General features: G+C 55.2%; 2 protein-coding genes across 2 annotated transcripts; one reads left to right on the top strand and one right to left on the bottom strand.

Moving 5' to 3' along the window:
* The first annotated feature begins 408 nt into the window (after positions 1–408).
* EMILIN3 (elastin microfibril interfacer 3) lies at positions 409–3961 on the top strand. The gene is given in 4 exon segments (XM_007934754.2): positions 409–475; positions 478–610; positions 1717–1940; positions 2190–3961. Coding segments are annotated over 4 exon segments (2196 nt in total).
* Positions 3962–5992: 2031 nt separating this feature from the next.
* LPIN3 (lipin 3) lies at positions 5993–19147 on the bottom strand. The gene is given in 19 exon segments (XM_042783617.1): positions 5993–6137; positions 6344–6447; positions 6537–6651; positions 6831–6983; positions 7588–7674; positions 7814–7962; positions 8948–9086; positions 9927–9970; positions 10048–10140; positions 11810–11879; positions 11978–12071; positions 12466–12626; positions 12760–12859; positions 14242–14548; positions 14714–14834; positions 15357–15440; positions 15642–15910; positions 17451–17546; positions 18956–19147. Coding segments are annotated over 19 exon segments (2523 nt in total).
* Between the last annotated feature and the right edge of the window lie 7134 nt (positions 19148–26281).

The following is a 26281-nucleotide window of genomic DNA, read 5'->3' as shown; positions in this document are numbered from 1 at the left end:
TGTGCTTTCCTGGGAAGCAGTAAGAGGAGCAAAGATGGGAAACCTGCTCTCAAACGAGACAGTAAGTGGGGATCTCAGAGCTTCCAATACCATGTTAAAGAGTTTGGGATCAGTGAAGGGGCTGGAGGAGCATGGGGACATAGGGAGACACTTAAGGGAGAACCCAGGGTAGACCTCAGACCACAGGAATGGCAGCCATACCGGGCTCCTGGTTCAGTACAATGTTTAGCCCAGTGACCAGCCCATCTGGGAGGCTGGGATCCGAGAGGCCAGCAGTGTGGCTGGGATCAGGCCAGGAGAGTCTGGACCCCAGGCCAAGGGCTTTGGTTCCTAGAAACTAGGAGGAAGGACAGAGAGAGACTGGGTGTATGTGTGTGTGTGGGTCTGGTCCCTTGCTGAGGCCCATGGATGGGAGGTAGGGAGAGGGTAGGACCCTCAGTGGGCCCGGCCCAGGCCCGATATCCCAGATGTTCCACTGTCCCTGCAGAGCCCTCTGTGCCTATGTGGTGCACAGGAATGTGACCTGCGTCCTACAGGAGGGAGCAGAGAGCTACGTAAAGGCTGAGTACCGGCAGTGTGCATGGGGCCCCAAGTGCCCCGGGACAGTCACGTGAGTGCACCCCCATCCCACCTATTGGGATCCCCTGGCACAAGCCCCTGTCCTGCCTTCAGCTGAGAGCAGCCACCAATTCCACAAAGGGCCACAGCTCCTTGGGCCCCATCCCAGCCCCAGCACAGACCAGAGTGGATCAGGGCTCCAGATGGAGGGGGCCACAGAGGACCCCAAAAGTTCTGAACAAGTTGTGGCAGGAAGACAGGGTAGGCTCAGGTTAGAGCCGGAAAGCCACAAGGGGACAGGAGGAAGGTTTCGAGAGAAGTATAAGGTAAGGAGGAGCTGACATAGAGGGTGGGGGGAGGGGAGAGCAGAGGGTCATAGTACCAGTGGCTGATGCCAGAGGGGACCCTGGGCAGCCCAGAAAGGTCTGTGGTGGCCATGGAGAAGGCAAGCTAAGGGGGAGGGTGTGGAAGCCAGAGTACAGGGGACTCAGGCCAGACAGGTGAGGCTGTGTGAGGACCTAGGGAGGTGAACAGGTATGCAATGCCCAGGTCCTTGCAAGGCTGTATCTGGAGAAGTTCAAACAAAAGCTTGAAAACAGACTGCTTTGCTCCAGTGCAGCAGTGGTGAACAGGTACATGGCCACACAGGTGAGGGAGATGCCTGTCCTGCTCCCGGGGGCCACATTCTCCTCCCTGCTCAGCACCACTTGAGCTGAGCTCATGGAGCAGGCTAGGGAGGAGTGGGAAGGAGGAGGAAGAGCTGATAGGAGTCAAGAGTGGTCCCCTGGACAGTGAGAGGGCAGTGCCTCCCACCCACATGAGATCCATGTGGTCTTGGAAGTGTTGAAGCTAAATCCCTACTACCTTGCCCCCTCACCCAGAAAACAGGATGGAGGTGGGACTTCCACCTGTATCCTCCCCCAGCAAGCCTGTCCCAGACCCTGGGGTGGCCTGAAGGTGGAGAAAGATCTAGGCCTTGTACAGGTGTTTGAGAGTGTCCCTGAATACTAATGGGGGCAAGCTGGAGTCAAGAACCTTAGGCCATAGGCAAGTCCCTTGGGTCATAAGACCAGGGCAGGACTGGTGCTGAGGTTGGGGCAGAGCTAGGCTGCATGCAACCAGCTCCTGCCCCCTACTCTCTCCCCATCTTGGGCTCAGGTACCGCACAGTGCTCAGACCCAAATACAAGATCGGCTACAAGACAGTGACAGACATCGCCTGGCGTTGCTGCCCTGGCCTCACTGGAAAAAGCTGCCCTGAGCACCTTACTGACCACGGGGCCACCCCACCCCAGCCAGAGCCTGAGCCTCAAATTCCTTCGGGGCAGCTGAGCCCAGGCCCTAGGCCCCCTCCTTACAGCAGAGTGGCCCCTAGCCCCCACGGTGAGTCTGCCCACGGAGACCTTATCAGGGTTATCAGTTTCTTCGGCTCAGTGGGGGTGGTGGGAAGGGGACTGACCCAAGGGCCTGGTCTCTGGTTGGGTTGGGGAGGATGCACTGATTAACAGGCATGAGGGTGAGCCCCAGGACCCGTCCCCAAGGCAGGGGTCAGCTTAGAACAGAAAACCTGCAGCAGCTGAAGGACGCGATGAGCTGAGAAACACCCTGGGGTTCTCTCCTCCTGTTTCCCAGGAAGGAAAGGGCCAGGGCTGCTTGGTGAGCGGCTGGAGCGCCTGGAGGGTGATGTCCAACGCCTGGCACAAGCGTATGGTACCCTCAGTGGCCTGGTGGCCCACCACGAAGACCCCAACAGGATAGGTGGCCCCAGGGCTCCTGCTGCTTCTGTGGGTTTTGGGGTCATCCCTGAGGGGTTTGTGGGCCCGGGAGACAGAGCCAGGAGGCCACTCACACCTCCTCTGGATGAGATTCTGAACAAGGTGACAGCAGTGAGCAACGCTCTGCAGACCAAGACGCAGCTGCTGGACGAGGTGCACGGGCTGGTGCTGGGTCACGAGGCTCACCTACAGCGGCTACGGGAGGCCCCGCCGTCTCCCCTTACCTCCTTGGCCCTGCTGGAGGAGTACGTAGACCGCCGGCTGCACCAGCTCTGGGGTGGGCTGCTGGATGGCTTCGAGCAGAAGCTGCAGGGCATCCAGAGTGAGTGCGACCTGCGAGTGCAGGAGGTGCAGCGGCAGTGTGAGGAGGGCCAGGCGGCCAGCCAGAGGCTGCATCAGAGTCTGGATGGCCGGGAGCTGGCTCTGCGCCAGGAGCTCTCCCAGCTGGGCATCCGGCTGCAAGGCCTGAGTGTGGCTGGCAGGGGCAGCTGCTGTGGCCAGCTGGGCCTAATCAGCGCCCGTGTGGACAGCCTCGAGCGAAACCTACAAGTGGTCACCGAGGCCCAAAGGGGTCATGACCCTCCGTCTGGGGGTGATGTCACTCCGCTCTCTGCTGCCATGATTGATGGGCAGCTCGAGGGCCTGGAGACCCTCAATGGAACAGAGAGTGGAGTGAGGGGTTGCTGTCTGGGGGTGGAGGAGGGGGAATGGGGTGTGGGTGGCTTTGGGGCAACATTGGAAGAGCGGGTACAGAGCCTGGAGGAGCGCCTGGTGACGCTGGCTGGGGAGCTGAACCACGATAGCGCCCTGCCGGGCAGGTCTCCACAGCCCCTCGTGCAGACAGAGCTGGCCGTGCTGGAACAACGGCTGGTCTCCCTGGAGACCTCGTGCACCCCCAGCACCACCTCAGCCATCCTGGACAACCTCATGGCAGAGGTGAAGGCCTGGCAAAGCCGAAGCGAGGCCCTCCTGCGCCAGGTGGCCAGCCACACAGCCCTGCTCCGACAGCTCAATGGCACCGTGGCCAAGGTCCAAGGGCAGCTGGCAGACGTGACAGGCAGCTCGATCCAGGGTGAGATCACCCTGCTCAAGGTCAATCTGAACTCAGTGAGCAAGTCGCTCACAGGCCTCAGTGACTCCGTCAGCCAGTACTCGGATGCCTTTGCAGCCGCCAACTCGTCCCTGGATGAGCGGGAACGCAAAGTGGAAGCCGAGGTCCACGCCATTCAGGAGCAGGTCAGCAGCCAGGGCTTGCGACTTCGGGCTGACCACCGGCAAGTCCTGAGCCTGCAGGGAGAGCTGGAGCTGCTCAAGGCTGGTGTGGCCAATGTGGCCAGTGGGCTGAGCCGCTGCCGGGACATAGCCCAGGAACTCCAGCATGCAGTGGACCACTTTGACCAGAGGGTGGCGCAAGTGGAGGATGCATGTGGGAGGCTGGGCCTCCTGGCCTCAGGCCCGGACAGCTTGTCCAGTGAGCCGTATATGTCCAGAGAGGGCCTGTGGGGCCACGTGACCCAGCTGAACCGCACGCTGGCCCAGCACACGCAGGACATTGCCCGCCTTCAGGATGACCTGCTGGACTGCCGGGCCCAGCTGGCTGAATGGTTGCGGCCAGGGCAAGCCAACTAGTGGGCGGACAGGACCCATCCCACAGAGCCCATCAGCCCTGGGAATGGCATGCCAGAGCCACCCTTGCACAGCTGTGCCTCCCAGCCTCCCCCAGTGTGGATGCCACTTCAGAGGCCACAGAAGAAATGGGCTTGGCCTAGCACCACTTGACTATACCAGCCACCAAAATCCACACTCGGTACCGCACAAAGTAGACAACACAGAACAGTGGTCAAGGCAAGAATGTTGTACCTAAAGGCCGGAGTAGACATGGGAGACCTTAATTCCATGGTCTGCAAATTGCTCTTCTGCAGACACATCAGAGTCCTACTGGACTCTGCAGAGACCTACAGTTGGGTTCTCATACAGCGGCTCTGTCCATGTCTCTCTTTGCCCACAGGCAATAGACTCCGGCTCATGGGGGCTTCTGGTTCCCTCGGCCCCACTCATGATTCCTTCCTTCTACCGTTGGCTTCCATCTCTGGCCATCAGGGCTGGGCTTGCACAGGAAGGTGATGCCTTCAGAACTTTTGTCACACATAGCAGCTTCAGGACTACTGTCCCTGCGCCAAGGGGCAGGGCCTGCTGGAGAGCTCCAGCTCCTCACAGGTCCTCCAGGACGGAATGGAAACAGAGAGACATCGCCGTTGAGTGCCCTTATTCCTTCGGATCCTCCCCCGAAGTGAGGGCGTAGGCAGCTGGAGACTTTCAGAGGGCAGGACTGGGTCCAGGTAATGTGTTTGGGGACCCCACCCCCAAGTTACCCTTTTCCTTTGCTTCCCCTGAGGTATTTCAGGGCACTCTGGCTCCACATGGTCCCCTTCCTCCCACTTTTGGGGAAGATCTTTCCCCCCAGGTTAGGGCCTGCCTCTCCCTCTGTCTCTCCTCTGTCTGTCTTTCTCTCTGTGTGTCTGTCTTTCCTTTGTATACATCATAGCTTGAATGTGGCCAGGCCTTAGGAAGGAGGCCACAGCTGGAGGGAAAGGGGGTCAGGCCTTGCTCGCCATACCTTACAAAACTCTAGTCCCTCCAGGATTTCACAATGGTGTGAAATTCAGGTACAAAAATATGGAGGGACAACTTGAACACAGGTGTTCCCAGGGACTTCACGCCCATGTCTGATCAGCTCCTTGCCTCGGTTTCCCCCACAGCAGCAGAAGCCCTGGTGTGCTGTCCTGTAGGTCCCCACAGCCCTGCCTCAACATTCTGTCCTCCACTCTGAACTGTTGGGGGAGGGCAGGCTCGGGATTAAAGCTTCTCACCCATCTGAAGGTACTGTGTTCACCAGTGATCGGGGTGGGGGCAGGGAGGGGGTTGCAGTGGGTGTCAGCCCTGCTTCCCACAGCTCCTGGGGCAACAGCTTTCAGCAGCTGTGTGAGCCCAGAACTGGTGGCAAAGGCTAGGGGAGGACAGCCAGGCCAATATCCACCTGCCCTGTAGGGCTCATGTGGAATCTTTAGGGAAGGTGCTGAGAGGAGGAAGGGTGGCAGGCAGCTGGGTGGAGGCCACACTCCCATAGCCCTTTTACTGTCTGGGAACCCTCCTTCCTTGCTACTGGTGGTTTGGGGCACCGAGTGCCCAGGGTTGGGGTGGCCTCATGTGCTGAGATACCAGCAAGGGAGAGGCAGGGATGGGGGTGGGGCCTGGGCTCCTGTAAAAGGCCTGCTTCACAGGGTAGAGTCCAGGCTCCTGGGGATGGGGTAGGGGGCAATGAGTTCCCTTCCCAGAGCAGCCCCCAACCTGCTCGTGAGGCCTCCAGCCTCAGGTTGCTCCGTTTCTCTCTGCCCATCAGGAGTTAAGCCAGGGCCCCAGGGTGACAGGAACAGAGACATCAGGGGCACAGAGAACCCTGCCAGGGCCATGCTGAGGCCTGGAGCGTTTTTCCTGTCCCCTGCCACTTGTATCAGGCAAGGCAAGAGACAGGACATGGAGAAGGTGGATCTCTATGTCTGTCAACCAGTCCACAGCTCCCTCCTACCCTTCAGTGTGATGGCCCCATGGTACCCCATTTCTACCCCTATGTCTTGGGATACCCAGAGAGGCAGGGGCGGCTCAAGCCAGGACATCCAGGTCCACAGCTGGCAGGGGCTTCCGCCAGTAGCAGAAGGTGCTGTATTCTGGCTTGGCCAGGTCCATGCAGGGGCCACGGGCCACAGGAGGGAAGATGAGCTCGACCACCTCGCTAAGCCGTTCGTACCTATTGGCAGAATGGGGCAGGCACTGAGAGTCTGAGTGGTCAGCAGGCCATGGCCTTGCCATGTCAGGCATACACTTTACATCATTCCTGGGAGCCCCAGGGCAGGGGACAGAGTCTCAAGCAGGGAGGTGGGATGGGGGCCCAGGGAGAGGCTAGGGCAGGGGACAGGGCAGGCCTAGGGGACATGGGGCAGGGTTTGGCCTCACGTGGACTTGTGGTTCTTCACGAGCTCCTGGATAAGCTCTCCCCGTGGATTGACCGTGAAGATGCGAGAGTCAGGGAGGCCCACCTGCCGATAGGCAAAGACATCCTGTGGGGGACAGGGAGGGTCCGGTTGAACAGAGGCTAGCTGGGAGGTGGGGAGGAGACAGCTCAGCTGGCAGGGTTGGGGCATCTCACATTGGGCCGGTTCCCAAAGGCTGCATAGAAGGGCTGTCCGTGGGGCAGAAACAGCTGCTGGATGTCACTCAGGCAGGCGATCTTGAACACCTCCGGCTTCTTCTCAATCACCTCTCTGGGGCAGCCAGGGTCACAGGCAGGAAAGGGGTGAAAGCCAGAGGGGAAGCGGGCTCAGGCAAGCGTGGGCCTGGACCCAGACCTCAGCTGACACCCAAGGCACAGTGCTGGCCTGGCCTGGGCTGGCAGTGGGCCCAGCCGTCCCGTGGAGGGGCCATGAGCTCGTATTGTGCTTACCTGTGGAGGGCGGAGAAGAGGCTGCTTGGAGACAGCAGAATGGGGCCCTTGGGGAGGCCACAGCCCCGCTCGCTTACCCACTGCAGGTACCCCTTGGTGAGGTCAGCCATGCCAATGGCCCGCGCAGAACAGTACAGGAATTTGTATCCATTTCTGGGGGTGGGGGTGGGAGTGGGGGTGCCATAGAACCATCAGAGACCAGACTTCCTTCATCCCATCCTCTCAGCTTTGGGTCAGCCCTGGGCCTCCAGCCTCCAAATCCAGAGGCCTTTGCTGGGAGGGGACTCAGGAAGAACTGCTCGGAGGAGCCTGAGAGGTGGCCTTGGCGGCTGTCCCAGCTCGCAGGAGCACAGACTGAGTCCTGAGGGCCATGAGAGCTCTGATGAGTCTGTGGGCCACCCCAACAGCAGGAAGGCCAGCAGTTAGACTCAGATCTTGGAACCCAGCCCCAGGGAGATGAGTTGCTCACAGAACTGAGGCCAGTAGGTAGGTCTTAGCTTTCCAGGAACCTGCCCCAGCTTCTCCTCTGATGAGCCTGCCAGTCCCCCACACCCACTTCTCTAGACCAAGACCAGGTTGGCCCGACAGAGACCAAGGCTCATCACTCCCTCCCACAGATGGGGATGGGGACCTGGCCCTGGCCCTGGCCCTGCCCCAAGCTCAGCTTCCTGGAGCAGAGGCCACAGGGCCTGAGGCTTCTTGTTACTCCACCCACAGCTGGGGCCCAGCCCTGCCGTGCCCCTCCCTGGGCACTCACTGGTGGATTTTGTGGTAGAGACTTGTGATGCCCTGGTGGGTCCAGTCTTTCCCCAACTGGGGCAGTATGTGGCCCAGAGCATCCGACCTAGAGCCAGAGAGGAAGGGTCACTCCAAAGCAGCCCCACTGCCCTCATCCTCCAAAGGTATGGCCCCACTGTGCCCTTCCAGATGGGCAAAGGGAAACGGATCCCCAGGCCCCTTCCCCACAGCTGGCTGGGCCTCACTTGGTGATGGTGCCATCGATGTCAGAGATGACCACCTGGTCATTCCATTTCCACCGGTAGATGGTGGCCTTGCAGCGGCAGGTGCCCTGATACTGGGTGGTCACGCTGAAAACCACGTCATTGCTGCCTTCTTGTAGGTTCAGCTGCCTCTGGCCAGGCAAAGGGGGAGTTGTGACCAGCTGCAGCCAGGCATGGCCAACCCTCTCGTTTGGGACCCGTGCTGTGGTCTTTATCCTCACAAACTTCCCATTCACCACTTTCTCCCAATTCAGAGAACTTTCCTGAACAACTCAGAGACAGGCACACAGACATCCATGGGGGCAGAGGGTAGCTGTGAGGGGCAGCGAAGGAGCACTGCTGGGGGCACACAGGAGCCCTAATCTCCCTTCATGCCCCCTTCAAGATGAAACTTGCAAACAGCCTGGCCCTGACTCCCCACCCAGGGTTCTCTGGTTACCCCAATGGTAGCGGTACTGCTCTTGCCAGGAGACCCAGCTCCATAGATGGAGGCCCTACAGGAATCTTCATGGCAGTTCCTGCCCAGGGCTAGGCTACCTCCCTCAACACTCCCCTGGAGAGACCTAGCCCTGTACATGATCCACAGAGAGGGCAGGGCAGTACTCAGCCAAAACCAGGTGAGCACGGCTTCAGGGTCCTGACTGACTCCAGGAGGGGTGTGAACCCCTAGGGTACCAAGCAGATGGCATCTTGCTCTGTGTGGGGCTGGCTGGACCCTCCAGGCACCTCCCTGACTATGGAGATATTAGTCATTGCGCTCAGAAGATGTGACCTGGGAGACCAGAGTTGCCACAATCTGAGAGGCCTTTGGCTCCTGAAATATGGCTTCCAAGGGCACAACCCTAGCCAGCTGGCCCACTGAAGGTAGAGATTTCAGGATGACATAAGAGAAGGCCTTGTCAATCAGAGCATGTGACAGACATGTGGGCTGGCTTGTGCAGGAGTAAGTCCCCTAGCCCTGGAGGTATCCAAGCAGAGGCCCTCAGGGAGGCTGTCAAGGGATGGATTCTGGCCTTTGGTGACCATATGGCTCCGTGGTGCTGAAGGACTCTGGGACAGAATGGTCTAAGCCCAGCCATCGCCACACACAGAAAAAACACATGTGTACACACTTACGATCTGCTCGGAGGAGAGGCGGAGGGACTTCTTGTAGGTGGGAATGAAGGCCGGAGGTGAGGGTGGTAGGGAGGGGGCCTCAAGGATCACAGGGCTGTCTGGGCCATCATCCTCGCTGCTCAGAGCATCTGCCTTCTCCCTGCAGCCAGTCCAGGTACTCAGATGACCTCCCACCAGCTGAGGGCCCTTCATTCCCAAGAGACACGCACCCTTGGCCCAGGCCACAAGGCCTTCGCCTGTCTCTCCAGACAGCCCAAGCTATCAGGGTTTGTCCCACTAACCACCATCCACTGATGGTGGCAGACACACGAACTGGCCCATGTGTGACAGCAGAGCTAGAACCAAGATGCAGGGGTCCCAACGCTCAGTGTGCACCCTCCACAGTCAAGGACACCAGACCCTGCCTTGGAAGCACTTACATGAAGAGTCTATAAATGCTTGCTAGGTTTTATTCCTACTCACACCCAATTTGGCTTCAGTTGGCCTATCCTGAGTCACCCCATCCAACCTCAGACATTCTGGGTCACTTCAGAGGGGAAGAGGTTAATGTCTTGGCTATTAACTGAAAGGTTGGTAGTTCAAACCCACCAGCCACTCCTTGGCAGAACAGAGTGGCAGTCTGCTTCTGTGAAGACTTATAGCCTTGGAAGCCCTATGGGACAATTCTACTCTGTCCTAGAGGGTTGCTATAAGTTGGAATTAACTCAACAGCAGTGGGTTTGGTTTCCTGGGAGTTCAGAGGCAAAAGAAGGAAGCAAGGTCAATCAGCAAGTGCAGGCTGGGGTGGGGGCAGCCCTGCTCCTCCAGGGACTGAAGGGCCGGGAGTCTGGATGTCTGTTCCACCTCTGCCATTTCATGACTGGGGGACTTGGTGTGTCCCTAGGTCTCAGTTTTCCCATTTGTGAAAAGGACATTTCTCTGGGAAAAGGACATTTCTGCAGCCCCAGCTGCAGAGTTCCAACCAGAAGGTCGAACTCACCTCCGCTCCTCCCTGACTGTGCTCTTCTCCGTCTGGGCACTGAGCTGTGGGAAGAACATCAGCCCAGTGAACCTCACTCCCCGCCCAGGACCGGCCCCGCCCCACAATCACAACCACCTACCTCCTCATCAGGGAAGTCTTTGCGTCGCCAGGAAAACCACCACCGCCCACCCTTCCGGGGCATCTTGTCCTTCTCCAGCTTGTCCACAGTGTTCTGTGGGCAGATGAATGCCATGGTATTTTTTTCCTGAACAACACAAACCGACGTCACTTTGCCCTTGGGGCCCCCTGTGTGCCCAGGGTCTGGGGTGACCCTAGAGCAAGGTGCTGTCAACCTCTGGAAGCTGAGGAAGTACACTTGCCTCCATCCTGGGATTCTAAGCAATGACTCATAGAGCTATGCACAGGCGACCAGAGGTCATTCTTGCCCCCACCCAAGCCCCCTCATCTTAGCCCAGCCTTGACCTGACCTCCCTGTCTTGTGGTTACTAGAGTAACTAAAGGAAGTGTTTTGAGGGTTTCTCAAAATCTAGTGCTCCTTGCGTAATGTCACCGAGCAGTAGCAGGAAGGACAGTCTATGGCCAATACTTTGCTTAACCTCTTAAGGTCAATGATCGTATCCTACGAACAGCCTCCCTGTCTGTATGACACCATCACTGCCTGACTGGTCAATATGACCTGGTGAAATGTATTCATTAGATTTGTACTAGATAGCTTCAGGGAGAGCCCAGGCCAAGGTCCATCTGGGAGATACAACATCCTACAGATGTAGAAGGGAGAACTCAGGTCAGGAAAACATGGGCTCAGGGTAGGTTGACCTGTGTGCTCACCTGAGCGGGAAATGGGCTTGGGGAGTCCCCCAGGGCCCTCAAGTGGTGGTCTATCTGGGTAAGGTGAAGAGAGCCAACCAGGGAGTGATGCCCTTCCTTCACAGAGGCCCTATGCACAGACTCAGAGTTGACCAAGAATACCAGGGGAAGGAACTGAGTATCACCTAAGGGAGGCACCAGCTGTCTGTGTCCAGTTGGTGATGTTCTTTGAGCAAGCCCAATGAGCCAAAAACAATGGGTCAGACCATAGTGGGGCTATGAATGGCTCCCAGAGGGGCAGGTTTGTACAGGCTGTTGTTGGCCTGGAAGGCATTGTTCTCCAAGAGTGAGGGAAGGTGGCCTAGGAGGACCAGGGTAGAGGTTCTGAGGGGACTGAAAAGGCCACGTTCCTTCCCACCTTTGCACATCTGCATGTGCTGTTCCCTGCCCCTCTCCTGGTTACAGCCTGCTCATCCTCAGATCTCAGCCCAGTGGGCATTTCCACAGCAAACCCCTATGTGGCTCTCAAAGTACCCCAGACCACTCCTCCCCAGCATTGGCAACTGAATTATATATTCATCTGGTGACTCTGATTAACTCTGTCTTCCTGTAAGGGTGGGGACTGTTTCTGTTTAGTTTGTGACTGTCCCCAGCCTGGGCCTGGTGCAAATTAGATACTCAACACGCACTGGATGTTAATAAAGAAAGCAACACCCCCAGCTCAGCCAGGAGGGTTTCTCAGGGCAAGATGAAGAGTGGGGGCCTTTGTCTCTCTGAGCCAGAAACCTCCCATGGAAAGCACATCCCTGTTGGATGCCCTTCTGGTGAGTCCTGAGCCCCTTTGAAAAATCCAAATAGGATTCAGACAATCCAGTAAGATTCAGTCCAATAGGATTCAGCCATGGCCAGGAAACCAGGAAGGATGAGACTCTGTCCTTACGGGCTAAGGTCAAGGCTGAGGGGAACAGTCTCCTCCTCCAGGACCATCTCTGTTCACCCTCCACTTCCTTGCCAAGGATTCCCCACTCCAAGGCTATGGCCACTTCCCTAGCAGGCCCAATGGTGATCATTACCTTGGGCAGGTTCTTCTGGAAGGCTTGCAGGGAGAGGATTATGGGGGCAGCCACAGCCCAGTTATAATGCCTGGAGAGAAGAAACAGGGCTGTGGGGGGTGCAATAACAACAGGGTCCTGGGGGTGGGAGGACTCATGGGTGGCCAGGAGGCCAGCCCTGGTACTCACTTCTCATTGATTTTCACCACAAGGTTGGGGTCCTCCAGGAGGCTGGGGTTTTCGGCAAGGTCCTGGTAGGAGACCATGTGCTGGCTGAACTTGTCTGGGCACAGAGGCAGGGAATAAGGGGGAGGCTGGCAGACCCATAAGACCCTGACTCTTAACTACATACAGGTCCTGCCAGTCAGGGCTTGGTCCAGCAGGCTCCTCCCTACCTTGTGGCTTTCTCATCTGCTGTCCCTACCCTGGGTACCTGCTCACCCTGGATTTGCATTGTTACCACTCAATGCTGAACATTTGCTTCTCATTAAGTTGGGAGCACCCACCCTAGCTGGCGAAGAGGAAGGTCCACAGAACAGAGACAGCCAGGGAGGCCCAGACCAGACTCACACTTCTGTCACCACCATGCACTAGGATCTTCACTGACATGCCCCCCCTCCCGGTCCCCTGGGCTTAGCAGTGATCCTCAAAATGTCTCCAGCCATGGTCACACATACCCAGGGAGATGTCCCGGCTGTCAGCCAGTCCCCCACAGAGGGACAGCATTATTGTGTCCACTGTGTCCAGACTGGGTTCTGGTACATGTTCAGGGTTCGGATCCCTTAGGAGTTTCTGGTTGCTAGGTTCACTCCACCTCCTTGCCCCCAGCCCACAATCACTGGGGACAAATAAGCCAATGGTGACATGAATACAAGGAGGCTGGAAGGAGGGTCCCTACTCCCCCAGCCCCTTGATGGAGGACTCTATGTGTCTTAGACCCAAGACAGCTCAGGTACTCAGGACCCAGGCACCTTTGAGGAAAGTAAAGGGTTACATTCTCAGAGTCCAGGGAGGGTAAGTCGTCAAGGTAGATGTCGCTGGGGCCCAGGTGCTGGCTTCTCTTCAGGGAGCCTGAGGGCAGAGGAGGGGACACCTTAGACCCAGCAGGTGCTCAACACTCTGAGTGGCTCTGCCTCTTTCACCCCTGAAGCCTCTATGGCAGCACTATCCGACAGAGTTCTCAACAATGATGCAAAGTTTCCATGTCTCTGCTGTCCAATATAGTAGCCATTTGCCTATACAGCTACTGAGCACTTGAAATGTGGTTGGTGAGAGACAGGGAAACTGAATTTTTAACTTTCTTTCATTTTAATTCAATTTTAAGTAGCCACCTATAGCCAGTGGCTACTGATTTGGGCAGCCCCAAGCTGAGTGCCTTTCCTCCACTCCTAGAGTAAGCCCTAGCTCTGAGCTCGGAGGGCCTGGACTCCCCTCATCTCACCAGCTTCCTCCCAGCCCTTTCCCCTGCCTCACTTGAGACTCGTTGACCCCCTTGGTTCCCAGAACATGAAACTTCTCTCCTATCTCATGTCCTTGACACACTTTGTTCTCTCTGCCTAGAATTCTTTCCCCCTATTCCTCACTTTGTCAGTTAGTCATACTGTGGTGGCTAGCATGGTGCAATGATGCTGGAAACCATGCCACCAGTATTTCAAATACCAGCAGGGTTGCCCCTGGTGGACGGGTTTTAGCAGAACTTCCAGACAAAGATAGACTAGGAAGAAAAGGGTGGCAATCTACTTCTGAAAATTGTTGTTGTTGCTGTTATGTGCTGTTGAGTCAGACCTGACTCATAGTGACCCCTCCTTGGGTTCCCAAAGTGGTATCACTAAGGAAGTAGATCACCCAATCTTCTTCCGAGGAGTGGCAGGGAGGTCTGAACCACCAGACTTCTGGTTAGCAGTCAAGTGCCTTAGGCACTACGCTACTGAAAATTAGACAGTGAAAATGCTATGAATCACAACAGGGTAATACCTGATGCTGTGCTACAAGATGAGTTCCCTGGGTTAGAAGACATCCAAGATACACAGTGGCTGCAAAAATGGGCTCAAGTATACCAACAATCATGAAATTGGTACGGGATTGGGCAATGTTTCACTGTTGTATGTGGGGTCTCTACCAATCAGAGATGACAACTACTCACAACAATCCTCTCTTGGATGGATCTTCCACATCTCTGCTCGAACATTATCCACTCAAAGAGGCCTTCTCTGACCACACAGTTTAAATACCCACCCCCATCTCAATTAGTTACCCCTTCTCCCACTACCCACACCACACTCTTCCTTATTTATGCAGGTGTTGTCTGTCCTCCCAACCTGGAGTGTGAGCTCTAAGAGTGTTGGTGCTCAGCACGATGGCTGGCACGTAGTTGTTGCTCAAAACATGCTTGAAGTCCCAGATTGACCCAGGGGATAACCCAAGGCTAGGGAAGTAGTGGGCAGGGCCCAGACATCACTCAGCTTTTGCCCTACAGATCGCTGCTGGTGGCCTTGCAGGAACTGGGACCTCCAGAGCTGCCAAGCTCCATGATTTCGAGGCAGGAGGGAAATGCATGTCCCTGGAACTCTGAGTCTTGGTTTCCTCACTCTCTGGTGTGCGGGGAGGGACGCCAGCCCCCGTGTGTAGGATTGGGGATCCCAAAGGGTCCATGCCAGCCACAGAGACAGAGAGGGTGCTGGGCCCTCCCCGAGGAGGAAAGGTTACCTTGGTGTTGCCTGCAGGAAACACCGAACACTCGGACTGCTCAGCTTTGGCCACCTTTAGGCAAACAAATGGGGGAAGATGTGGATCTGGGCAGGTTCTGCCTTCCATGCCCTGGAAGGCCTTGGGGAGGCAGCCCAAGTCTTAGTCATTCCAATCCTGACTCACACAGGCCACAGAGCCTGAAAGGCAGGGATTGGGGCTTAATGTAGAAGAACTCACCTTAGGCAGCCTTCCCCAGGACCACTGCATGTGGGACTCGGCTCTCAGAGGGCCAGGCTCCAAGGCCCGCAGCTCCAGCTCTGAGTCACTTTTAAGGGCTATCAGCCCATCTGACGTGAGGCTGTAGGAAACAAAAGCTCAGTGGTCCCTGTGCCAGCCAGGTACCCCCTGGTACCCACCTCAGCCTGGGAAAAAAATATTTGCAACTCATATAATGCCTATGTTAGATCCAAAATACATAAAGAATATGTAAATATGTAAGTATATAAAGAGCACCCACAAATCAACAATAAGAAAGTTGTTGTTTGCCGTCGAGTCGGCCCCGACTCATAGCGACCCCTCCTTGGGTTTCCGAGGCAGTATCACTACGGAAGTAGGATTGCCCAACCTTCCTTCCGAGGAGTGGCTGGTGGGTTTGAACCGCCTGCCTTCTGGTTAGCAGTCAAGTGTCTTAGCCACTATGCTACCAGAGCTACCAGAAAGTAAACCAGTAAAAAAAATAAAATTAGCAAAAGACTTGAACAAACACCTTACAAAGAAGCCATACAAACGGCAGGTCAGCACATTTAACGTGTTTATATCATTAGTCATCAGAACAGTGCAAACTAAAACCACTGTGAGACCTTGGCTTGGAGACTCTTACCTGGTCTGAGGGGCCCACTCCCCATCAGAGTAGGGGTAGATGTCTTTAGGCAGCGGTGAGGACTCCCCTTCCAACTGGACACTGCTGAAGGGCCACAGGGAAATGATCACTGATAGGGCACCTTGAGCAGGGTACCAAAGCCTAAGAGTCAGGGACTTGGGGAGGTGAACCACCAAGGCCCAGAGAGGTCTTGCCCAGGGGTCACACAGCATCAGAGGAACTACTAGCACTCAAACCCCAGGTTGCTGTCCTTAGTCCCTGGGTTCCTACCTGGTGTTCACACACCTTGAGGGCTCCGGCCTTGGCGTTTCCAGCAGGGACAGCCCACTCTCGGTGGCTGCCTCCAATTCCTCCGAACTTGATTCATTGACCACAGTGTCCTCCTTCCGCCTGGGTTTCCTCCTGCGGAGCCTCTTCTTCCGCCCTGTGGAGGCCACACCCACCACAGCAGAGCCCTCAGGCTCACTGGTTGTGCCCAGCTGGGAGTCCGAGGGGAAGCCAGACAGGCCCCCCCAAGGGATGGGCGAGGTGCACAGGCGAGCGGGCACGTGTTCCTGTGGAGCATATCGGGGCACAGCTGAGGGGGCTAGAGCTTGGGGCCCAGCCAGTCACCCTGAACCCTGTCTGGATCCCAGGCCCTGCAGTGATCTCACATGGAGTCTGGAAGACAGCCGCAGAGGATGGACAGACAGTGTGTGTGGTAGTTAAGTGTGTGTGTCAACTTGGCTGGGCCTGGTTGAGTGGTTGGGCAGCTGGATGTAGCATTCCCCATGATGAGACTGGTAACCAACTCCATGGTGGAATCTACTGTGAGCAGCTGAGTAGCTGCCTTAGGGATGTGGGCTGCTTCCTGTATATAAGGAGAAACCTTGGGGAGTGGTCTCTAGCTTATGGCACGCTTTAACCCTGCTGTGCTCTGCTGACCTTGGGACTTTGAACAGACTTGAATGGAATAACATGGCCTGCCACGTGGTTTGGTAACATTGGGACTGTGCCTTTTCACTTGTCATCTTTGGGTTTGTCAGCCTCAGCAGCTAGCAGTGAGTGGAGAGATGCCTCTAGCTTCAGTGGGCCAGGAGCAAGAGGCAGAGCTGAAGCCCAAGGTCAAGGGGCTTTCACCCAGCCCCCAGGGCCTGGCACTTGGAACTTGGACTTTAAGCCTTCCGAACTGTAAGAGATTAAACTCCTGTTTGTTCAGTCATTCCATTTGTGGTATATTCCTGTCAGAGTGGCACTAGGTAACCAGAACAGTGTAGCAACACAGCTTTGCAGCTGCTGGCCTCTGAGCTCCCTAACAGGGAGAGACAGCCCCAGTCCCATGGACCCACCCTATAAACCCGCAGGTAGGGTGCTGTACCTCCACATGGCTCCAGGCAGAACCCTGGCCATCATCCTCTCATCTCCTTCTCTGCCCACATCTATCACAGCGGCACCTACTTCTCCTTTAAGACTCAGCCCAGGTGTCATCACCTCCTCCAGGAAGCCTGCCCTGATCATCACCAGCCCTACTGCCAACTCCCTTCACTGTGATGGCCATGTTATTCCATCATCCATCCCTTCTTTATCTGTTTCCCAAACTAGTCTGGGAACCTTCTTGAGGACAATGGTCATGTCATTCAAGCTCACTGCACAGTATCCAGCACACAGAAAGGGCTCCATTCAAGTTTGTCAAGCTCAAAACTGTTTAAACACCTTTATTGGTTTGAGCTGGGCTTTGTCTCCTTTCTCCAGACAACCCTCTCCAGATTACCCCTTGGACAAGCCTGCCTTATGCTCTCCAGCCCGCTAGCCAGTCCTTAGCACCCTCCTCTCTAAGCTGCCTGGGGAATGCTCCCTTTCTATCCTCCAGGGGCCCAGCCCAGCTATTTCCCTCCTGAGAAGCCAGCCTCTCCCAGCTTACAGGGAACAGACTCAGCCCATCCCCCTCCCTGGGCTCTGACAGCATGTAACTAGTGCCTGAGGCCAGCCCCAGCCCGCTGCCCTGCACCAGGGAGTGCTCCCAAGGGCAGGGGCAGTGACAAACCTCAAGGCCCTCCCCAGAGGGGCATCAGTGCAGGTGGGAGGGTAGGTGCTGGCTGGAGCAGCAGCACTTACCTCATCGCTCTCCAGCTCCTGGACAAAGAAGGCCTCCCCACTGTCCCCCAACTTCATGTGCAGGTCCACAGGCTCCCCATTGATCTCGATGTCGACCTGCAGTAGGGTGTGATGGGGTGGAGCCTGGTGAGGCAGGGCCTCACTCCCTGGTGCCAGCCTACCAGCCTCCCAGCAGTACCCTGCACTTGTGGGACTCTCTGTCCCCAGACCTTTGTGTGCCCGGCTCCTCCCCCAGTGAGGGTCTCTTCTCTCTCCTTCCTCAGAGAGGCCTGTGCTGAGCTGGCATGCCCTTTCCCTCACCTGTCACCCCATTCTCTGGGCTTTATTGCACTTATCACTGTCTCAGTCAGGAATCTTGCTGATTCCTTTGTTTCCATGTTCCTCTCTTTCCCATACCCCACAAGAACACAGACATAATCTATCTGGTCACCCCTGTATCCCCAGCCCTTAGGACAGTGCCCGCACATTTGATGAGTGCATGAATGATGGTAAGAATTTCCATTTACTGGGCACTTTATGTAAGGAGCTCTGGTGGTGCAGTGAGTAAGGCATTTGGCTGCTAACCAGAAGGTCAATGGTTCAAACCCACAAGCTGCTGCGAGAGGAAGATGAGGCAATCTACTTCCATAAAAATGTACAGCCATGGAAACTCAGTGGGGGTCACTATGAGTCAGAATCAACTCGATGGGAGTGAGTTTGGTTTTGGGCACTTTGTATGGTGTTTTGTATAGACTGTCTCATTTAACCTTCACGTCAACCCATGAAGTAGCCCTGTCACAATCCTCATTTTATAGGTGAGAAAATCGAGGCTCAGAAGGGTTAAGTAATCCACTGAGTGGGGGCTAAGGGAAAATATGAGCCCAGAAAGTCTGAGTGTACAACCCTGGCTCTTAACCACTTAGCTGTCTCCCACAAGGTCACATACAGTTTCCCATTAGGATTCTAGAAAGTTCATAGCTACCCAGTGTGAAGGAGATTTGGGTCCATCAAAACTTCTATTCATCCACAAGACCTCAGTGTGGACAAAAATCTCTCTCATGTTCACCTGGGCTCCGGGCAGACAGTGAGGGTTTGCTATGGGAGTGTATGCCAAGGGGCACTTAGAGTGTCACCACATACCTGCCCAGGGACAGTGTTATCAGCTCCCACTGATCCTCCCAAACCATCCCACCACCACACCAGGGAGATGAGATTGTATCTATTTGTATAGGTGAAGTATCTGGGCTCAGAGACAGGAAGTGACTCATCAAGAACACACAGGTATGTGTGTCTCAGACCTGACTCCAACTCATTAAGAACCAGGGTCTGCCCCACTGTGCTGCTGCCACAGGAAAACAGGAACCCCCTTAAAACCTCAAACCACCCCAAGAACCTTCAAAGAAAATACAAAAGAAGGGACGCATGTCCAACTAAGGGAAGCCTGGGTCCTCTCCTGCCACCGGAGTGGCTGCTCCTCGCTTCCAAAGCCCACTCTGTGACTGCCACCTCAGCCAGCCAGCACTTACCACCTTCTCCCTTGACCGCAGGACACCCAGCTTGCCGAAGCGTACGTGGAAGGGTGAGCAGCGGAAGGAGCCATCTTCCTGTTCCACCACCAGCACATCGATGCCACCGCTCAGCGTGGCCGGGTTCAGGCCCTGGTACAGCTCCTTCACTGTCCCAAACACTGTCCCTGCCAGCTGTCCCACATAGTTCATGGTTGGTGCTGTAAAAGAGAGACGCTGCTGTGTCCCTGCCATCTGTCCCACATAGTTCATGGTTGGTGCTGTAAAAGAGAGACGCTGCTGTGTCCCTGCCACAGCCACTTGACCCCGCAGATCCCGGGCTGACCTTTGTGCAAACCTCAGAGTGTCTTCACGCAGATGGGTAGCAGGCCCTAGATGTGGGTTCTGGCCCAGCTACCAGCTGTGAGACTGTAGACAGCACCTCCCTTCTCCAAGTGCTGATCTGCACATCTGTAGAATGAGGCTCTGCGTAAGGTGTGCTGCACCTCTAAATGCCATGACTAATGATAATGAGCACAGTGCTCAGTGGGTAGGGCTCATTTCATCTTCACAACAACCCTGCACAGCTGCTTACGCGTGTGTTATTACTCCTGTTTACAGACAAGCTAGCTGGGGCTGATGGGTGGAGTGACTGGCCCAGGGTCTCACAATTTGTAAGTGGAGGAGCCAGGATTCGAATCCAGGTCTGCGTGGCTGCAGAACCCTTGGTGTGAACTGCTGAGATGGCCCAGTTGTGCAACAGGAGGGGGGTAGGCATCCCTCCCCTGGTGCCAGTAGGGGCAGCCTCATGCGATTCAGGATGCCAGCCTGACCAAAGCCCTGCTGGGTAGTGGGCAACAGACCTGCAGGCTGATTTTCTCACCCAGGACGATGGAAAAGGGGGTCTCTGCTCTTCCATCAGAGAAATGGGTTAAGCTTCCTTGCTGCCTCCGGGTCCTAGGAATTGGGAAGGGCCTTACTGGACCATCTTGACCTGATTTGTGGGGGACCAGGAATAGGGGTACCCTACGAACCTCATACTCTGCCAAGTCTCATTCCTGAAGTCAGATGCCCAAGGCTGGGGGAGCTCCCCAAACTCCAAAATCCTTCCCAGTTTCCCAGATGGGAAGCCCTTCCATGGGTCAGAGCCTGATCCCAGGGTCTCCAGGCCATAGTTCTCAGCCCCCAGCCTCAACTCCAACTCCCACTGCTCAGACGGGGGCTGGCTTAGCCAGCCAGACCCTTGGGCCCATATTCAGGGCTTGGGCAGCCCCTCCTTCCCCCGCCAGACCAGTCTCTCCAGCTCTCCCACACCACGCAGGGCTGGGTGAGCCAGAAGCAGGAGGGAAGAAGGCCAGGCCAGAATGAGCTCTGCCTCCAAGCTGGCACTGTGCCTGCCCTGTCGGCTTCAGCTCATTGCCCTACCATGCTGGCCAGGCCAGTAGCCCACTGCCCTTCTGGCTGTTGGGACTCAGACCACCACCACCACCTTCATGGATGTCCCTATGGCTGACCCACAGCAGTAGACTTGGAGGACTGCCCATCATGCAAAATCATCCCTCAAAGACATTAACCAGTGTATCCACAGTTAAGCAACGTATCTAAGCCCTATTGAGCTAATAGGGCCATAAGTAAAGGGGGTGGGAGGGGAGCAGGGTGATTCAAATGCAGGTCTGCTGACTCTACACACCACGGGTTCCTTCCACTCCATGTCTCAAAAACACACCCCAGAGCTCTCTGCAGGGAGGGCAGCCCACCTCTGCTCCCCGCCAAAACAAAACAAAACAAAACTCACTGTCGTCAAATCAATTTGACTCACAGAGACCCCTCCTTGGGTTTTTGGAGGTGGTATCTCTACAGATGTAGATTGCCCAATCTTCCTTCTGAGGAGTGGCTGTTGAGTTTGAAGCATCAGCCTTCTGGTTAGAAGTCAAGTGCCTTAGGCACTACACCACCAGCGCTCCTCATGGACCAGCAGTATCCAGGTCACCTGGGAGCTCGTTAGAAACAAATAGCCCCAGGCCCAACTCAGCCCGAATCAGCTACTGAATTAGCATCTGCATTTTAACAAGATCCCTGTGTGATTCCTAAACCCTTCAGTGTTTGAGAATTGCCTTAGTGTTCACAGTGATGGCCCACCCCTGGGAGAGCCTAAATGATAAGGAACTGCATCCACCACCACCACCCCCAATAAAAATAAAAACACGTCTCAGATAATGGCTATATTCTGCTTGTCCTGAGACATGGGACAGAACAGTGAATTCTGGTCTACCAAGAGCCACCCAAACATAAGGCACAATTGCAATGGCTAAAGTGAGAGGATCCCTAAAGTGTCACTCAAATTCAATAAATACTTTATCTGCACACACAAGCCAAACCCACTGCCGCCAAGTGCGTTCCCATTCATGGTAAGTCTACAGGACAGTGTAGAAGTGCCCTATGACATTTTCAAGGCGCTCTGGTGGTATGGTGCCTAAGACATTTGACTGCTAACCAGAAGGCTGGTGGTTCAAACCCACCAGCCACTCCTCAGAAGGAAGATTGGGCAATCTACTTCTGTGGTGATACTGCCTCAGAAACCCAAGGAGGGGTCACTATGAGTTGGATCCGACTCAACGGCAGGGAGTTGAGTTTTTATAGAGTTTCCAAGGCTGTAATCTTTATGAAAGCAGACTACCACATCTTTCTCCCACAGGGCAGCTGGTGACTTCAAACTGCTGACCTTTCAGTTAGCAGCTGAGCACCTAACCACTGCACCTACGATGCACTAGATGAAATTTTCCACGTTGGTTTCTCCCAACTTGACACCAAACACTATGGATACAGGTCTAGGCAGGCAAACAGACTAATGACTATTGGTCTAAAGACAGACACTTGGGGGGGGCAGGGCTCTAGACAACTGTGCCCAGGGAAAGCTGAGTAGACTCTAGAAGCTTCCAGGAAGAAGCAAGTTTAAGAGGGGCAGGCCAAAGATTAGGGCAAAGGTCTGCCCAGCTAGAGGCCCAAGCAGGGGCAGGTCCCACCTGAGCTCTCTGCCCTAGCTAGGACAAAAGACCTGGGGTGTAGGAGGAAAGTGGCAGGCTCAACTAATTCCTTGTTGTATGGGGCTGTGCTGTGCTTTGTAGAGTATCATAGCAGTCCCTGGCCTCTACCCACTAGATGGTACTAGCACCCCTTTCAGTTGTGACAACCAAAAATGTCTCCAGACAGTGCCAAATGTCCCCGGAGGGCAAAATTGCCCCTAGCTGAGAACCACTGATCCACTGTTGTTGTTAGGTGCCATGGAGTCAGCTTCAACTCATAATGACCCTATGTACAACAGAATCAAACACTGCTCACTCCTGCGCCAGCCTTACAATCCTTGCTATACCTGAGCCCATCATTGTAGCCACTGTATCAATCCATCTTGGTGAGGGTCTTCCCCTTTTTCGCTGACCCTCTACTTCACCAAACATGATGTCCTTCTCCAAGGAATGGTCCCTTCTGACATGACCAAAGTAGGTAAGACAAAGTCTGGCCATTCTCACTTCCAAGGAGCATTCCAGCTGCACTTCTTCCAGGACAGATTTGTTAGTTCTTCTGGCAGTTCATGGTACTTTCAGCATTCTTCACCAATACCACGACTCCAAAGCATCAACTCTTTTTTGGTCTTCCTTATTCATTGTCCAGTTTTCACAAGCATATGAGGTGACTGAACCATGGCTTTTGTTGTTATGTGCTGTTGAGTCGGACACGACTATAGCGACCTCTCCTTGGGTTTCCAAGGCAGTATCACTACGGAAGTAGATTGCCCCATCTTCCTTCCAAGGAGTGGCTGGTGGGAGTGGCTAGGTGCACCTTAATCTTCAAAGAGATATCTTTGCTCTTCAGCACTTTAAAGAAGTCTTTTGCAGCAGATGTGCCCAATGCAATACGTCTTCTGATTTCTTGACTGCTGCTTCCATTGGTGTTGATTGTGGAACCAAGCAATATGAAATCTTTGACAACTTCAGTCTTTTCTCCATTTATCATGATACCGCTTATTGGTCCAGTTGTGAGGATTTTTGTTTTCTTTATGTTGAGGTGAAATCCATACTGCAGAGTATAGTTTTAATTTTCATCAGTAAGCGCTCCAAGTCATTTTCACTTTCAGCAAGCAAGGTTGTGTCATCTGCATATCACAGGTTGTTAATGAGTCTTCTTCCAATCCTGATGCCACATTCTTCTTCAACTGATCCACTAGGAAGATCCAAATACAGAGATGGTCCGAGGGGAATTCAGCTCCTACTCTGATCCTCCCCTACTCAGTTCCCACTCTTTCCCTCTGCCTCCCGAGTCTTCACCAGACGGAGGAGTAGCTCTCTCTGGCTTCTCTATATGACCCGTCAAGGAGCTCCAGTGGTGCAGTGCCCACAGTACTTGACTGCTAACCAGAAGGTTGGTGGTTCAAACCCACCAGCCACTCCACAGAAGGAAGATGGGGCAATTTATTTCCATAAAGATGTACTGCCTTGGATGGCAGTGAGTTGTTGTTTTTTTAATACCACCCTTCATCCCCAAGCTAAAGTCAAATGCCTCCTCTTTCCCCCAGAGTCCCTTGGGGACTCTAGTCAGCTAACTGCCTTTTAGGCCCTGAATCTTATCCCCTAACTTTCTGCTTACCCGGCCCCTCCTCTCCCCCCTGCTGTGCTAGTTCAAGGCCTTACTATCAGATACCCAGATCATAAATGGCAGCAGGGCATTGTAGGTCAGGCACCAGACTGTCTAGGTTCTAATCCCTACTCTGCCACTGTGAGACTTTGGGCAAGTCACCTCACCTCTCTGAGCCTCAGTTTCAGCCTCTAAAGTAGGGATAATAATAGATCCTCCATGAGGCAGGTGTGAGGAATGAATAATTTGTGTAAAACACTTACAAGCAGTAAATGCCTAGTATGTGTCACCTATCATCATCTTTGTCATCATGACTATCCCTGTGATACTTCCCACTCACTCAAGACAGGTCTTGAGGGCACCACTTGTCAGAGTCCTTGGATGCCCGGAGTTAAAGAGTTTACACTTGACACTCAGGCTATGGATAATGGTGGCCTCACTATCTATGCAAAGTGGGCAGATGGGCTGCAGCAGGAATCGGGGTGTTTTGTCTAAACCTCAGACCCCTAAGAACATCCTTCCCAGGCCAGCACACAACTCCACCACAGGAATGCCAGAACACGCTGCCCTGGGTCTGAACTCTCAACCCTTCAGGGGTCCCAGATTTGGGGAAGGGGGTGCAGCTTTCCATCCAAGACCGGGCGGGGCCCGAGAGTGGAGCTCTGATAGCATAGTGGCTAAGGCACTTGACTGCTACCAGAAGGCTGGCGGTTCAAATCCACCAGCCACTCCTCGGAAGGAAGGTTGGGCAATCCTACTTCTGTAGTGATACTGCCTCGGAAACCCAAGGAGGGGTCACTATGAGTCGGGGCCGACTGGACGGCACACAACAACTGTCCTGGAAGGATGAAAGCGCCACCTCGGGCCCCTAGCGGCGACCTCCTCAACCTCATGGGCCTTACCCAGTGCCTGTTTAGGACACTCAATGGCAGAGAGGGCAAGTGTCCTCCCCAAGTCACACAATCAGCCTGGGGTGAAGCCGGGTCAGTCCACGCGTCCGGGACTTTTGCATATCTCACTCTGCAGATCCCACCGTTCTGGGGGGTTCGAGACACCCACAGCCTCTGGACCAGGGACTGAGACAGGGCGAGGCTCCCCTCTACCCCTGCGTTCCCAGCTGATTGCAGAGGTGGAGTCAGGCCCGGGAACAGGAAGGAACAAGGGTCGGATGGCAGGACACATGGGCGGAGGGGGGCCACCTCTTCCCCGGCCCGATTGGGTCCTACCTGAGGATCTGCCCACTGGAGCTCCTGGAGCCGGAGCCGCTGCCCCTACTAAAGCGCACGGGCCCAGCAGGTTAAAGTCCACGGCCTTGCACCAACTTGGCGCTTTCGCCTCCCGTAAGATGAAGTGCGATCCCGGCTCCGCCCCCTCCACTAGCCAGGTAAGACTTCCTCAGGCCCCAATCAGCCCAGGCTCCACCCCCGGAGAAGACCCCGCCCCCGCCTCCCCCTCATGTACTCGGGCGCCATTTCACCTATCGAGGCTGAGGCGGGGCCAGGCTTCAGGCTCCGCCCCACCCGGGCTCCACCCCTGACCCCGCCCCTCACCCCAACCTGTCAAATGGAAGGTCACCACAGCTGGCTGGCTACCTGTACCACCGCTCAGAATAGGGAAAAGGACTTTGGAGCTCTGCTTCTAGCTCCCTGGGTAACCTCGGTAAGTTCTTTTCCCTCTCTGAACCCGTTAGCTACTTTGTCAAAGAGGGGTGAATGATAGCCACGTCGCGGATTTTCGAGATCATATGAAATGACGTTTGTGCGGCCATCTGGAGTTCAAACGTCCCCCTCCTACTAACAGCCTTGCCCGACTCCTCCAAACAGGAGGATACCTGCCCTACACCTACAGTTGTAATTTCATATTTGCTTGCATAACTTTTCATTAAAGTCAGGCTCCCCACTTAAAAATGAGCTCGTGAGACCAGGCGTCGGGCTGGTCGTGTTCTTTCTTACACCCCAGCGCTTACTACAGTGCCTGACAAACAGCAGACGCTCAATAAATGCTCCTTCCTACCATCCATCTGAAGCTCCGGTCTAGTGGCAGCGAGCGCAAATACCCCTACTGGCCAGCAGAGGGCAGGCGGTGCCCACCTTTTCGCCCAGCTGCGCCCTCCCTCCTCAGCCAGTGTCTGAGTAGCTTCCGCCGCCGAGAGTGCCCGACAGGTGAGGATCTAGACGGGAGACCCCTCCAGCCAGTGTTATCACCGGCGAGGCTCGGACTGCAGAGCGGCTTTTCCCTTTGGATCTGTGGTTCGCGGGCTCACTGACAACTTGTGAGCATGAAGACCCCTGCTAAAAGGCTCAAGATCAAGAGGTCTGTGCCCCACCCCCTGGTGAGCTGAGGTACTCGGAGGCTGGTTGCGAATTAGCTCTGCAGTAGCGAGGCTGGTTCCTGTGGGGCTGGGAGGAGTTTGCTGTATAAAGGAGGAGCGTACCCAGGATAGTAAGTATTGGAGGGGGAGGCGGCAATGGCGAAGAACCAGGCTCGAGAAAGTGGTGGGCAATGAGGAGAGGTGACTGCCATTGTTGTGTGATCCAGTGGACCTGGTTGGAAGTGACTGGCCTTAGTCAGAACTGAACCCCGGCGGTGTCTGGCTGGTATCTCACAAGTGTCCTGTTGTGGTCAGAGAGTGTCCTAAGAGTGGGCAGAGGGCAGGGCAGCCACAGAGATGTTGGTGGCAGCATTATGTGTAATAGGGAAACAATGGAGACTTCTGGA

The sequence above is a fragment of the Orycteropus afer genome, unplaced genomic scaffold, assembly GCF_000298275.1.
Source record: "Orycteropus afer afer isolate SDZICR_OR568_19922 unplaced genomic scaffold, OryAfe1.0 scaffold00020, whole genome shotgun sequence".
NCBI classification, from domain to species: Eukaryota; Metazoa; Chordata; class Mammalia; order Tubulidentata; family Orycteropodidae; genus Orycteropus; species Orycteropus afer.
The sequence above is the reverse complement of the archived record's forward strand: the minus strand, read 5'-3'. Positions and strand labels throughout refer to the sequence as shown.